The sequence below is a fragment of the Rhamphochromis sp. 'chilingali' genome (genome assembly GCF_963969265.1).
Source record: "Rhamphochromis sp. 'chilingali' genome assembly, chromosome: 21".
NCBI classification, from domain to species: domain Eukaryota; kingdom Metazoa; phylum Chordata; class Actinopteri; order Cichliformes; family Cichlidae; genus Rhamphochromis; species Rhamphochromis sp. 'chilingali'.
In genome coordinates, this window is record NC_137949.1 from 12,634,891 (window position 1) to 12,650,066 (window position 15,176).

Sequence of the window (15,176 nt, forward strand, 5' to 3'; positions counted from 1 at the left end):
CTGCTGATTAAAAACCTGAGTTGATTTTGTTTCTTTGCTTTGTTTCTTTTTTTTTTTTTAACATCATATCTGGTGACACTTTAGCATCCAGTGAAGGCTGGCGGAGGTGGGCAGCTGAGGTGGCGTGAGCAGCAGGTCCTTTGTGTTATAGCAGTCTGGAGGAGCTCAGGCACTAACTCCACTGTAACCCGACACTGCTCTTGTGCCTCTGCAGACATTCAAATACAAAGGTTGAGTCTTGTTCTCTGACTTTATTTGTTACTGACTGGGTGTAAAAAAGGTAAATAAACTGTACTTAGGTAATCCATACTGCATGCTTTACAGATTTACAAATTATCCCGGGGCTCAAGCATTATTTAAACTAGTCAGTCACAACATTAAAATCAATATAGTTACCAGATTATTACCTCTGGAAGTGTCATGTGAAGTCTGCCATCAGCACTGACAGGATAAAGGACAAACTCTGGATTCACATTGTGTGAAACATCAAAGGGGTTGTGCTTCTTTTTATCTGCCCCAGAGGCTCAAAAATCATCATGACTTTCACAGTGTTTTTATTTTTCCACTTCTTTTGTACCCCATGTGTTCACTTCCTTTACATTTTCCAGCTAACATCTCTTTGGGAAGCAACCTGTTGGTGCAAAAATGTAATTTTACACCAGTCCAAGTTTAAATTGGATTCTTTGCTCAAATGTTTGTTATGTATAGACGCATCGCTAGGTCAGTGTCAAGATGCTTAATAAGCAGAAAAACATTCCTTCACGGACTGAAAATGGGTGAAAAAGCAGCCCACAGCCAAAGATAAGCTTCAGATATCCTGGAGAACTGTCGCTAAAGAGCACCTGAGCAGTGTCTGGTTTAAAACTTTTGCCATGTTGACATATTAATATTCACCACAACATGAAAATGGTTTCTGAAACCAGACATGACTATTCTGTGTTTATGCCCTTCCTGGAAACTGTATCTATGGTTGGTATCACAACAAGGGTCATGTGATTTATCAGAATATACATGAGTTCTGAGAAGTCCAGTCTGAGGTTTATGATTTCATAATAAGTGCACTTTCTTGTGTCCGTGTGTGATAAAGCAAATAATGCATGTGGGGAAATCCCAGTGAGATATGTTATTGTGATAACTAGACTGGAAAATGTACTTGTTTGCAGACTCCTTTATGTATTTAGACCAACAGTTTCTCCTCATTAATTTCCCCACTGAATTCCACTGTTAAGGCTTCTCTAGGACACCTCTGAAGTAATGTGACGTATGATTATTTGGTGATCTGCAAGAAGTGAAACTGTTAATCTTTTAAGGCTGTTTGGGGAGCTGTGCTCATACTGTGCAGACTGATTGGGCATGGGGGTTGTAGCAGTGCACCTTTGAGGTGTGGCTGATTGAAAGGTGGAAGCCTCTGGGGAAATTCTCTTAGTGTCTCGGGCTCTAGGAAACACTGCTACAATTAAGGCGTACCAACTACCCACAACAAGCCCTGCTGTTGTTATTGTAGCTGTTCTGAATCTGAGCCAGCAGGTTATATCTAAGAATACAAGTGAAACATGTGGTGTAATCTGTTTCACACAATGAAAAGCAAATAGCCCGGCGCAATCTGAGTAATCTGAGTAATATGGTGATGTAACTGTGAAGCTTTGCAGCGCAGTATAAACTATGCTGCCAAGATGTCAGCATGGATCCTATTCTTAATAAGAGTCTGGGTGGTTGCAAACGTCAAAGTATTGGCTCAAAACTTTCAGATGGTGCACCTGCAAAGTCATGTTTTAATGCTTCTTGCCAGATATTACATTAGCTGGGAATTTCCCGTAAATGGCAGCAGAGCTACACCCCTGTACACCAACTCAAAATCAGAAATTGCTTTTCAGTAAGACGACTCTATTCTTTCAGACTCTTTAAACTCTCTGTTCCCTCTTATTGCAGTTGCCCTCCTGTTTTGCGGTTTTACACGTTGGACCCACTGCCTGGCTCGTTCTCACCCAGGGTGATTTACAGTGTTGTGTTTTTGTGTTTGTGTCGCAGCCAGCTCTCGTGTGCTACTCACACACTCTTTTTTTTTTTCCTGACAGAACAATAGAAACGCCAAAGCCAATCTTAAGCCATATATGGTTTCATGAGCTGAGCTGAGTCTAGGTGGTGATTGGGTGACTATGTATCGACTGTTGTTGTACAGGGTACCGCAAATGAACTCTTTTAACCTTTTAAAGCTTATTACGGGAATTGGTGACGCTTCTAAAAATAGAAAGATCCCAGTAACTGTGAAATGACAGGAGGGGTCTGTCCAAATCACAATTGCTGACAAAAGAATCTGAACTAAACATCTGTCAGCAAGTACATTCAGTTTTCTGATAACATCTTGTTTTTGTGATGCACTTGAAAGCTTTCTTTCTAGTTGTTATTATTATTATTGAGGATGATGATGCCAATAATAACAACAATAATACTCTTATTTGATCATTTTTGTTGTCATTGCTTTACATTTACTGCCATGAATGTTTATAAACTTGTGATGATATAGGATCCTTGTCTGATAATCATCTACATGCTTGTAAACTATGTGTTTCTGCCAATGGGTCATGTACAGGAAGTAAAGCCCTGTGACATCACATCATTGCTTTTTTGCTGATACATCACTGGGTGTATATACACATTTATAGTGTGTATATAAACTCACTGGCCACTTTAATAGGTATAGATATATACAGGTTGTGTTGACCATGTCTACACACATTAGCATCTTTATTTGCATTAATAAGCAGTTGAACACATGCTGGCCGTGTTTGTTTTTTTTGTATAGCATCCAAAGCCGTGTTTGTTAGGTTAACACAGGGGTCTCCAACCTCCAGGCCCAGAGTCACCTCAGATCAGCTCCATCAAAATGGAGGAAAAAACAGAGCCTTGTGTTTTCTTTGTATGTAAGCCTTACATGGGGTATGAGGTTTCCTGTGGATTTGTTCTATAAACAAAAAACATAGCAGGTGAAATTTCCTCTGAACTTCCAGAACTTCCTTCTTTCCCTTTCACATTGTTTCCAGCATCGTTGATCTCACCATCTCACTTTTGCTCTGTTTAGGAAACGGCAGCTGTGCTGTCTGTGCAGTTCTGCTCTTCATGCATCACTGTACAAAAAAGTGTTTTAGTGAGGGGAAATGTGGGTGCTGCCTCGGGCTCGGTGGTGCTACGGGGCGTTGTCAGTGGGGGGAAGTGGGCCTCCTTCCTTCTCCTTCTGGGATATGCAGCTAATGCAGAGATGTTTGGGATCTCAGCCTATCAGAGTTCATGCACAAGCCATACCTGACAATACAATATGATGCCTCCAGACATCCAGACAAGATAAAAGTTATGAGTCTAAAGGGTGGAGGACTTTTCTTCTGAGTCCTTAAATGTTTATTTCTTACAGAAAGACAAAAGCCAGTGTTTTTATTAACCATTCATCCATATTTTATGCATGTTTGTTGAGACACTGACTGACTTTTCTTAAGAAGTCTGTTTTATCTGTTTGATAAAAGGTTTATTAAATGGAAGATTTTTTTTAATCCACTTTAATATACACTAAAAAAGGGGAATAATCTTTCTTCATTACCGTATGTAGTGGTTTTACTGGCCCATTTGGGAATATAAAAGGAAGCAAATTAAGTTTGACACCCCAATTTGAGGGCCCATCGCTGGAATAAGCTGCAGCTTACCCTGCAAACCTGAGCTGGACAAGCAGTTAAGTGGATAGATGGATGGATGTTTTAGGTGTAGTTTGTGGAAGAATAGGTTCCAGTGGGGGGGATTTTGGAGAGCTGGCACTTTAGGTGCTTTGCGCTTCTTCTCCAGCGCTCCTGGACTCTTTCTGTCCTGCATGGCGTCCACTCTCACTGGTTTGCACTGTGGCAATTCAGGGATGGAAGGAGGGTCTAGATGTGTAGCATCCACCTGAACACAAGATCTGAGATTTCTCAGAAGAACATTACGGCGTGATTATTTGCTTACTTGACTTGATTTGATTGACTTGATTATTTTGCTCTTCCTGTCCTTTCTCCCAGAGCTCTGGTTTCTTCCGCCACCACAAGAATTAATTAGCTCATCAACCAGCTCTCTCTCACACACGGGATCTGAATTTTAGTATTTAGCCCTATTTAATCCTTCCAAGTTGAATTAACCTCATCTGCATCATCTTCAGTCACCACAGCGTGATTTACCACCAAAGGGTTTCTCAGAAGTCGAGCCTTGTGAGTTGATGTGTCCATGTATGGCAAACAATGCATGTGTAAAATTTCCAGTAAGATTAAGTAGGTTTACTGTAGGTCAGACCACAAAACCATTCAGACCACAAGCTGGTTTAAAGGTAAGGCTTCTGGGAACCGTTCTTAGCACCTTCAGCTCTTTGTTGTCTTCTTTGAACCCTCCTGAGTTGCTTTCATTTCAGTTTAAGAATCATTTGGACTTTTGAAATTCAAGGGGTTGAGGGCTTGATGAACAGCTTAAAATAACATCCATAACATCCACCCAGCAGAAAGTTGCACTGCTATGAAATTATTCACTCACATTCTTCACTAAGTCAGGAGGAGTTTAAGTCATGAGATTAAGCTGCACAAAAAGTTACTAATACTATGAGTAACAGAGAGAGTGTATAAACATTTGTGGCGTGACTGGTTTCCCAGAAAACAAAGAGGAAGTAATGACAAACAGAAGGAGCCTTGGTGATGCAATTACATTACATTAGAGCACTCTCAGCCTGATAGTAAACAATGGCTCCGAGCACACTGCTCATCACACATAATCAAACACAACAGCTTAGAGGTGAAGCTCTCTGTGTACATTATAGGGCACACCATAGATTTGTGCATTAGCATAGATCCTGTCAGGCATCATATGCACAGCAGTTGTGTGCTGCACAGTAGCAGCTTGTATCACATGAAACAGTCTGATTTCCCAGATGGGGCACCACTTACATCAAAGTCAGTCATGTGAGTTTTTGCTCACATTTTGCTGCCACACTTACACCCTAATCAAAAACAAAAGCCAAAGGAGAACTCTTTGTACTTGCACTGTACCACATGTATGACTCTCTTGGCTTAAACTTTAATGTATAGATTCATAAAATTACAGAAAACTCGCTGGCAATTTGATCCTGTAATTTTAAAACAGTAAATAGTGACCAAATGTTTTCTGTTACTAACAATTAAAAAACAAATTCTGCCATTTAATGTTTTGTTTTTTGTTTTATTTCTTTAACTCGCACAGTGAGTCAATGTGACTGAACTATAGAGTAACCCCAGTGTAGACGTCAGACATCAGTCTGGGTGATGATTGGGTGATTGCATAAAATCTGTTGTAAGTAAGGTGAAGAGGGTGTGATGTGTCTCAACCAGTGGGGCATAAACAGGAAGTAATCGTCTGTCGCACATGAGCAGATCAGTACTTTCCAGGTTTTATATTCACACAATTATGTTGTGTGGGTAGTATACAGCCACAGGTCATGCTGCTTTCTCTCTGTTTGTTCATCAAACGTCTGAATCTGCCACGCACCAACACAGACTCAACACCTGACTGAAAAGCAAACTGTAAAGATGTAATGTGATGTTAATCCAGTGACTCAAAATGATTCATGCTGTTTAACTTTGAATATCACAAAGAATATCAAGTTTCTCATAGTAAGCAGACAAGTATGAAAACAAAAGATTTTTATTTTTGTTAAAGAAGGTTAACACAAAAATGCTGGATTCGAGGACCAGACATGATGAATGTCACTGCATTCACTGATTGAACTGCTTGAAGTTTTTCCAAAGGAAAAATGTTTATTCATGGGTAAAGATGGATTTTCTTCTTGTCTGCAGGTAAATCAGCAGTACAATAGAAGTAAAGCTTTTTGCTTTTTAGTATAATTTTGATGATAGTGATCGCTTATATTTTCTGCTCACGATTCCCTCCAAGAGCAGCCAATACTGTTCTGTGAAATCACACTCTGGACTCGGAGAATTTGTCCTGAGGTTTGAAAATCCTGGTCCTTCTGTGGGGGCTGGGAAAGTTTCCAAATTGTGTAACACTTTTCACATCTTCACCTCATATACTTCTTTGACTTTCCACTAATTGACTGGCAGCCATTCACTAACCATTGATTTAGGAATCATTTCTACAGCAACTGCCATCAACCATCAGCAACCACTCACCAGCAGTTTAACAGGGACTACAGATTATTCCTTAGTGGTTGACAGATGGTTGCAGACTGCTTTCTAGGCCTGCATTTGGGGCCTTGGCTTTTGTTTGATGAAATTATGCTTGACTGACTCTTTTAGCATCCATTTAGCATTTCATTATGTTTTGTGAGATACTTTTGTTTGGTGGTAGAAAATTAAACAGCGAGAGTCAAACATAGTCCAACCAGGAGCACAGCTGCAGAACCTGCAAAACAGTCATATTAGAAAGAAACTGTACACATAATGTACATGGGCACTATGTAGATAGAGGTACATCTAAATTAATTCCAGTATCATAAGCTTTGTAATCCCAAACCCCAAAATAAATGCAAGCTAGAACCTAAATAAGGACATGTCCCAAATTTCCCCTGGCAATGTCACAGAATAAAGGTCTAATTATTATTATAATTGTAATTAAAATATTAATTAATTCATTATTAAAGTTTTTAAATCAAAAAATAAATATAAGTAATTAACACATTTTAAAAACATAAATAAAGTTAAAGTTATTTGAAGAAAGTTTAAATTCTTGCAACCGGAAGTTTGAACTGAACAGTCCGCCAACCCATTAAGGTCGACTGTTCCCTGTCGCCTGTTAAACACCTGCACGCGGGAGTGAAGGAAGGAAGTAGGGCGGGAGGTGAGAGCTTCAGCGGGTGAGTTTGGTTTGATATTAAAGCCGTTAAATTTAGTTGTTTTAAAAAAAATAAAATAAAAAAAAACCCGTTACTGAGTCTCTCAGACGGGCAGCGTACCGCTCTCATCCGCTCCTCTGGTTCTCGGCGTCCGCTCTGGGGTCTCGGTGTTGCTCGAACGGGTAGCGGACTTGGCAGCTAAGTGTGTTAATAGCTAATGTTAGCTTTAAGCCATGTAATAAACTAAGCTTTTATAAATCAGCTACCATTATTTATGGGAACTATTTTTAAGTAATATTAAAAAAGTTCTCTTACCTTAAATACACCCGAGGTGTAGTAATCATGAAGTGTCAGAAATGTTTGCCTGCCATCCGCGATAGCTACAAACATCATTGATTCAGACTTACAGAAGTCATAATTTAGTTTTATTTAATTTTGTTGGTGGTATTCGCTGTGTGAAATTTTATTATGTAATGCAGTCATATTCTAAGGTTGAAATATTTTAGCGTTTTCGGTATTTGGTCTTTAAATTTAAAGTGATTGACTCAGTGTAAATGCGCCTTATTACCTTAATGGGTCAAAATAAGTCCTTTGCCACAAGTGAGTACACACGTTGTTATTTTTGTTTGTTTTTTGGCAGGTTATCGTTTTGATTTTATTGTATTAATACTGGTAATTGTTATATTTATGAAGGTAGAGCTAGTTTTTTTTTATTATTGCTATTAATACAATTCAAATGGGGAGTAAAATATCTGCATAGTTGTGGTTTGACCAAATTGTATGTGAAAAGACTGAATGAGATGATTTGATGTGACTTTGATTTCTCAGTGTGGGCCTTGGTAGAGCTTTCCCTCTACACCAGGGGTGGGGAACTTCAGACCTCAATGGCTGGTGTCCTGCAGGTTTTAGATGTGTTCTTGATCCGAAACGGCTGATTCAAATGGGTAAATTACCTCCTTAACATGTCTTACCTTCTCCACATGCCCAGTAATGAACAAATCATTGGCTTCAGGTCTGCTGACCCAGGGTGATATTGAAAACCTTGAGGCCTGGAGTTCCCCCACCCCTGCTCCACACCAATAGTGTTTCCATTTTTTTGTTTTTTGTTTGCACATAAATTTAAAAAATATGATCTCAATAATAATCTAAATGGTAAATGGCCTGTATTTATATAGCGCTTTACTAGTCCCTAAGGACTCCAAAGCTCTATACACATCCAGTCATCCACCCATTCACAGACTAATCTAAGAGCTCACTAATGGCATTTGTGGCTAGGACTTGTTAAGCTCTCCAAAGGATGACTGGAGCTTCATGTGTCTTGCTCAGTATTCAATAAGCATGGATTAAATATGAATCAGGGCAGAGTATGATGATGTCTGCATTAACATAGAGCCAAAGCTTTTTTTTTTCTTTTTTTTTTTAAACAAAACAATAAAAATGCTAATTCATAAACTAAAACTTAAGTCTGAATCTTTTTGGTAACTTTAAATGCATGTTCAGTAACTCAGTTTGGGAAATCCTGAAATATCATCATCCAGATTCAGTGGGAAAAGCTTTTAATCACTTATCCAAATGGCGACTTCAGTCTCAGCTGACTGCAGGTTTCCTCAAGCTTATAAACGGTACAGCTGTATACTGACATGCCTGCAGTCAGCTGAGACTGAGGAAGTTACTTGGATGAGTGATGAAATATTTCTCCCCCTGGAAAGGCTGCATCCAGATGAACAGAATAAACTTGCTGAGTTTCTAAAAACCTAGAACTTACAAAAAAAGAGGAAAAAATGAAAGAAATTTCCATGGAACAGTGTAATCTTTATTTTCTGTGCTTTTCAACATGCGCCCTTGACTTGATGTAAACACAGAGGCGTACATTTTTTCTCTTCCCTTAAACTGAAGGAATAGGAATCCAGGACACATTCATCACGAGCACAGAAAAGGACATGGCGCAAAGAATCCACAGTGAGTCTTGGGGAAATGCTGTTGACACGCAGGAGTTCATATTCTTCCAAGAGTTGTATAGTGTTGCCCATTAATGCATTAAGGAGAAAAAAAAAAGATGTTAATCTGATATAAAGTTCTGTTTGAACAATTATTTAATGACTAAAAAAAAGAAAATGGTGCTTTTCCCGTTCTTTTTCCAATAGACCTAGATGACAAATATCCCACAAATATATTCAGAAGACTCAGTCCACCCATATTTGACCAGTTGAAACCTTTTTCTGTCTGTCCAGGGATCATCAGTTGTGACCAAAAAGCTGATGTGCACCAGTTGAGACGGCTTTCTAAGCCATTTATTAATTTTAAGATTAAGATCATTAACAACAGCACAAATAAAAGAAAACTGCATGAATCCAGTCCTGACGACTGTTATGTGACCCCATTAAAAAAGCCCTTTGATCCAAAGGCTTTGTCCCCTGACCTGGGGTGTTTTGTGGAATGTTACAGCACTCCTGTGAAACAGGAATTGGCATCCCCTTTTTCCACATTGAATCCTGAACTGACAGCTAAGACGCAAGATGTTGGGAGTGAAATAAAAGAAAGTGTGAGCTCTCAGCTGCTCTCAAAAGATGCAAAATATGGGCCTTCCACAGAAAGAGGAGGATCTCTCGAAAAAGAGACCAAAGCACAAGATCTGATGCATGAGAGGGTTTTAAATCCTTCACCGACATTTGACTGTGACGTGGATGACATCTTGTGTCTCAATCCCGATAGCCCTTTAAGATTTTTGGAAGATGAAGACGGCTACATGAGTCGCAGTTGCCAAATCTTTCAAGATGGGCTGTTTCCCGTTGCTGGACTCACTGTGGCAGAAGAACCAGCAGATGAGGTGAAGAGGGAAACGTGTCTCAGTGTAAAAGACGTGGAAGAGGATAAAGGCTATATATCGCTTTCGTTTATCAATGAAAATAAAGAGGCCGAGTTGGTGAACTCCAAACAGCTTACAACTAACTCAGCCAAGGGTGACTATCATCCCCAAACTTCATCTGACCCACGGGTACATGAACAAACTGCAACCTCTGGATGCCTTACCGTCACAGTAGACAACCTGATCCCAAGTAGTTGCGAACCTCTCTTGGAGCACGTGAACACTAATTGTTTGGAAAGTTGTAAATTGGAGGGGGTGTGGGATATCGGTCCTCCAATATTTGAATCCTCTATGTGCCACAGCGAAACGGACAAATTGAAAGCAGAGCAGAGCTGTCAGGTGTTGGAGGAGGTGCAGGAAAATGTGACTGAGCCTGTCCAAAGCACACTGAAGAAAGAAGACACTGCTGTGGAAACCAGCTATGAAGCCACTCTTCCCCTCAAAGTACAGGTATGTTACCTCAGCCTTTATCTTATTTGCCTGGATTACTTTTTAAATATAAATATCAACTGTAATATTGGGGATCACTTACGTAAATCTTGGACATTACACAAATTGCCCTTTTGACTTTTTTTTTCTCAGGTTAAATCCAAAGTACAGAACTCAAACAGAAGCACCCCGGACAGCAGTGTTGTTTCTGTCCCAAAGACGGAGGCGACAAAGCCCATCAGAACCCTTCAGCCTGGCAAGAGCGCCTCTCAGAGGTATTGTAGTAATCACTGCCACCACTAGAGGGAGCTATGTTACTGTAACTCACACGTTTTCTTTCTTTTTTTTTTTTTTTTTTTTCATGGCTTTGTGATGTCAAGGTTGTCTGTATCTGCCTTATTGTTTTTTGTTTTGTTTTTTTCTTGCAGCTTAATGTATCTTTTCTTAGCTGAGCAGGCTTTGTGTTTATAGTTTCATAATTTCATGATTGACATGATTAGATTGAACTTGGTGTTTTTATTTTCCTTTAGATCCATGGTCTTCGGCAGTGAATTACAGTGGGAGCAGGAAAAGGAGCTCTATGTGCATTCAGTTGTCAGTCATATGTATGAGAATCCAGGAGTCAGTAATGGTAAGAAGCTGACCTAGTGTCTGCGCAAAGAGAATGGAGCACTCTGATATCTAAATTATCAGGCCTTTCTCCTGTTTACTGTTTTGTTATGCATTCCTTTTTAAAATATCCATTAATTTACACATTATATAGATTTATTAGAACATGATTTTGAGAAGGAACACCAGAGAACAGTTTTTAAATTTCAGCACGATACAGCTTATTTTTTACATTTTAAGCTCTGTCTACAGTACTGTGGAGGAGTGTAGTATAGACATTTTAAAACAAACAAATGAAACAAACTAAAAATACTTAAACTATGCAGGGTAAAGACATTTGTTTCCTCCAGGTGTCACAACTGAGCTCCGGAGTTTGATGAGCTGTGTATCAGCAGGCGTGAAAAGCAGCGAGTGGCAGCATCCCTCTGACCTCACCCGCAGGTACATCGCGCTCTCTGCAGTTCTTTATAACTATGTTGAAGTCTCACTTTCAAGCAATCATTTGGCAGATCTGAGGAATGATGCAAAGCAAGATTAATGGGTTAACTAGATGTTTCATGCAGGTTCAGTGTTATGAAGGTGGCTTTTCTTCCTGGTTGGATGAGCATAGTAAATTATGCTGAATGGATACACTTGTCAGGAGCAGGTTATGTTTACTTGCATGCTGGGGCAGCAGGTTGAAGGGTTCCAACAGGGTCCATAAACTGATCTGCAAGGGCAGTAAAACTGTGGGGATGGAGCTAGACTTTGAGTCAAAGTTGAGGACAATGCTGGACACTTCCTCCAACCCACTCAATGACGTGCTGGCCAGTCACATGAGCAGGTTTGGTGAGAGTCTGAGAATACCTAAATGCACAACTGAACAACACAGGAAATCATTCCTGCCTGTGGCTGCCTCATGGTACAATCCCTCAATGTAAAGCACAAGTTCAATTCACTTATTTTTTACAGTGCCAGATCACAAGAACAGTCATCTCAAGGCACTTTATATTGTAAATTAAAATTTGTATTGTTTTGTAGTCCCTTCAATAATACAACAGAGAACAAAAAAAGTTAAAAACCTCCAGCAACTACACACTGCAGTAGTTGCACACCTGTACTATCTGCACATCCTCTGCAGAGGGGAAAAATAAAGTACAGTAAGAGGGCACCTCAGTGTCAACCCTGTATATTTAACTTGTGTGATATACTCGGATGTTTTTAATTAAAGCTATTTTCTGCCTAAACACACAGCGCTGCTGCTGCAGGAATTTGCATGTGTTCAGTTGGTGATGCAAAAAACTCATGTTTTTGTACTTTATCCCAGGTTAACTCAGTTTAAAGTTTCATAGGTTTAATTTCTGTCGAAATAAGCAGCAGCACTTAAAGTAACTTTATTAAGTCATGAAGTATTACCCTCATCTTATTTATAGCAACAGTTATTGCCTGTGGGAGACATTTATTGTCTTGTTTTTAATAATTAATGTTATTTATGAGATTTATGTGTGGCATATTTGCCTGTTGATTTTATTCATTCTTTTTATTTAATTTTTATCATTATTTTGTGTTATAAGAACTTACTAAAGACTCCAGGGTTAAAAGACCAGCATGTAGTGGAGCGCCGGGAGCAGCCTGCCTAAGACAACAGAATGCTGATAATCACTGCCATGACACCCATTTTGTTGATGTTGAACTTCATAGTTACGCCGTCTTCTGCCCTTATTTTCAGAAATTACTGGAGACACTTTGGGCCAGCAGCAGCACTGATGACCCTGGATGAATGGCAGGCCAAGAACTGTCTGATGCACAAGCGCTTCGATAAGATACCAAAGATCTTTGAAAGGAGTCCGTGTCCGTAAACTCAGCTTTGTGGTTTATAGACGCGTCAGGAAAAACTACACTTTCAAGACATATTTGTGTATATGTATATATTTGAGTATTTAGGTTTTCTTTCTGGCTTTTTGATTTACTTTTCTTTCAAATGCATGCACGTTCCTCCTAATTTAAAAACTTATGCATGTTTTCAGTGATTTTGTTTTGTGAAAGTCTGAATCACTGAAGAATGTCTTAAACTTGAATTACTGACTTGGATTTTTGGATTTTAGGTATTTGCTACTTCATATTTGTCTCATGTTTACTCTGCATATGGTTAGTTTTTACTCCTTTGCTGTAAAAGCCTGATGGGAGCACCCTGAGGGTGGGCGGCCAGGACCACCAGAGTGTGTGAATGTGAAAACTCGAGGTGATGTCGGATTTTCAAATTTATACCACAGGTTAATTTACTAAAACTCTCAGGTGACGTTGAATCTCACTGACCTCGGGGACAGAGGTGAAGTTTTCTTAATCTTTTGGAAAATTCAAATAGAGAAAGAAGTCCTCTAAGATTTTCAAAAGCATACCATTGGTGGATCTACTAGGAGGCTGGGGTTGGCACTCGTGGCTGCCAGTGTTTTACATGTGTTCCTGTTAATCGGTCTCCTCTCTGGGGTTGTAACGCAGCAGACAACAGACTTCCAATCCAATAACAATGAGACTCAATTTCTATCTTTGCTCTTTGTTTTTGGACCTTTTGTTTTTGTGCGTCTTTTATTGCACTTAATTTTTACTTTACAGTAGCGATGATTTGTTACTATGTCAGTTTTACTTACGAAGTAACAAAGAAGCATCTGCACTTTCTAGGTACTGTTCTTTGAAATATTTACTCAGCGTTGGTGTAAATATTTAAAGATTTTGCTCAGTAACTAAAAATTATGAACATGGTTATATTGTTGCATTAAACGTTCTTTTTCCATGGCTGATTCTTACTGTCGTCTTTGGCCATTTATTTAAAAAAAAATATAATAATCATAATCAGACAAATTTAAATACAGTCCAGTGTCAGGACTCTAATTGTATTTTTCCCCCATATATTTTTAATTAAAAAGTTGTGTTTTACAATACAAACATACATTTGAACACCCTCACATTCACACACCCATCCATACATCAAACCTGCCTACATCATATTCAAATGTACAAATAAGCATAGTTCTCACAGTAATACGAGGAATTTGGGTAAACGAGGTTCTCCCCTCTTTTCCTTCTTTCTCATAAACATCCTTCACCTCCCTAAAATATCCATATATGGCTTCCACATATTCACAAAGTGCCACTGTTTGCCCATGGCAGTATATGTTAGTCTTTCCAGGCCTAGAGAGTATTTCCTTCTTCCAGAGTCCCATGGAGGGAGCATCCATACTCCCCCAACAGTGCAATGGCTTTTGTGGCTTGAAGTAGTCCATAGTCCAGTAATTTCGTCGGTTTTTTTCCGGTTGTTTAAATTCCCTTGGATATATTCCAAGTACACAGAGTTTACCCTTGAAAGGGATTTTTACCTTAAACACTTCAGACAGACATTTGATATCTTTCCAAAATTCCTGGATTTTAGGACATTCCCATAGACAAAGGAGAAGAGTTCCTTTTTCAACTAAACATTTAGTAAAGATGTCTGGAATATCATTGGACACATGATGGAACTTGGCGGGTGTTATATAGGTTCTCGTGAGCCCTTTATATTGCAGGAGTTTAAAGTGTGTGTTTATTGTTTGTTTTTGTGCTTTTAAGCAAGCCTGGTTCTAGTCATTTTCATCCGTCCTCCTGGATCTTAAGTCTCCAAGCATCCAGGTTATCTGCTGCTGAGTCTGTGGAGGAAAGCATCAATAAATGATATATATATATTATCTATATATATTATCAATAAATGATAATATATATATAGAGAGGAAACCTTTCCCTTTTGTATTCTTAAAGCATGCCTCTTCTGTTTTTGTTAATGGTGGAAGTTCAGCAATCTTTTGCAGTTTTGATGACAAATAATTTTTCAATTGTAAATATTTAAAAAAGTGCTTTGGGCGTATTATTAAATACTTCTTACATAACTGATCAAATGTGAGCAACCTGCTATCTGCATATAAGTCTTTAACTTTTTGAATTCCTTTATTTTTCCATATTTTAAATCCTCCATTTTTACCAGGAGTAAATGTTTCATTTCCCCTAATAGGGGTGAATTGCAAAAGCGATGGAGGATCATCCACATGTTTATGTGCTGCATGCCAAATTATAATTGTATTTTTCAAGAAAGGGTTCTTTGTATTCTTTTTTTAACATCTTAGTGTCTGAAGGATGTAGAAAAGTGTGTAAGGGAAGATCTGAAACAGATTCTTGCTCAATGTCAACCCAGGCTGGGAGGTGTTGTTGGGCAAAAATAATTGGTGGCTGATGTTAGTTGGGCACGGAAACTCTAACCAATGGTTTAGCGTTTCCGTGACCTTTTCTACAAGGGGAACATAATTTGAGGTTCTTTGATATACCTTTATTAGTCCCACAAGGGGATGTCCTTGAGGCTTGAGGTGATCCTAGTGCCTAAATATTTAAAGCCTGCTTTAGTTGTTTTAAATGGCCACAACAGGCCTTCTTCTTTCTTCCTCA

At 39.0% G+C, this 15,176-nt stretch overlaps 1 protein-coding gene across 1 annotated transcript; it reads left to right on the forward strand.

Annotated features, from left to right (window-relative positions):
• The first annotated feature begins 6,833 nt into the window (after window positions 1–6,833).
• Window positions 6,834–13,492, forward strand: LOC308389105 (uncharacterized protein). The gene is made up of 8 exons (XM_080870257.1): window positions 6,834–6,847; window positions 7,655–7,770; window positions 8,723–8,785; window positions 9,058–10,142; window positions 10,275–10,396; window positions 10,652–10,752; window positions 11,081–11,171; window positions 12,439–13,492. The coding sequence occupies exons 2-8, from the start codon at window positions 7,767–7,769 to the stop codon at window positions 12,566–12,568; spliced, it is 1,596 nt and encodes a 531-aa protein (XP_080726383.1). The 5' UTR covers window positions 6,834–6,847; window positions 7,655–7,766; the 3' UTR covers window positions 12,569–13,492.
• Window positions 13,493–15,176: the final 1,684 nt, after the last annotated feature.

Excerpts from the sequence above, each read along its gene's own strand:
- LOC308389105 (XM_080870257.1), top strand. Across the intron at positions 10,143-10,274 it reads CTCTTCCCCTCAAAGTACAG|GTTAAATCCAAAGTACAGAA; the intron begins GTATGTTACCTC and ends TTTTTTTCTCAG. Across the intron at positions 10,397-10,651 it reads GGCAAGAGCGCCTCTCAGAG|ATCCATGGTCTTCGGCAGTG; the intron begins GTATTGTAGTAA and ends ATTTTCCTTTAG.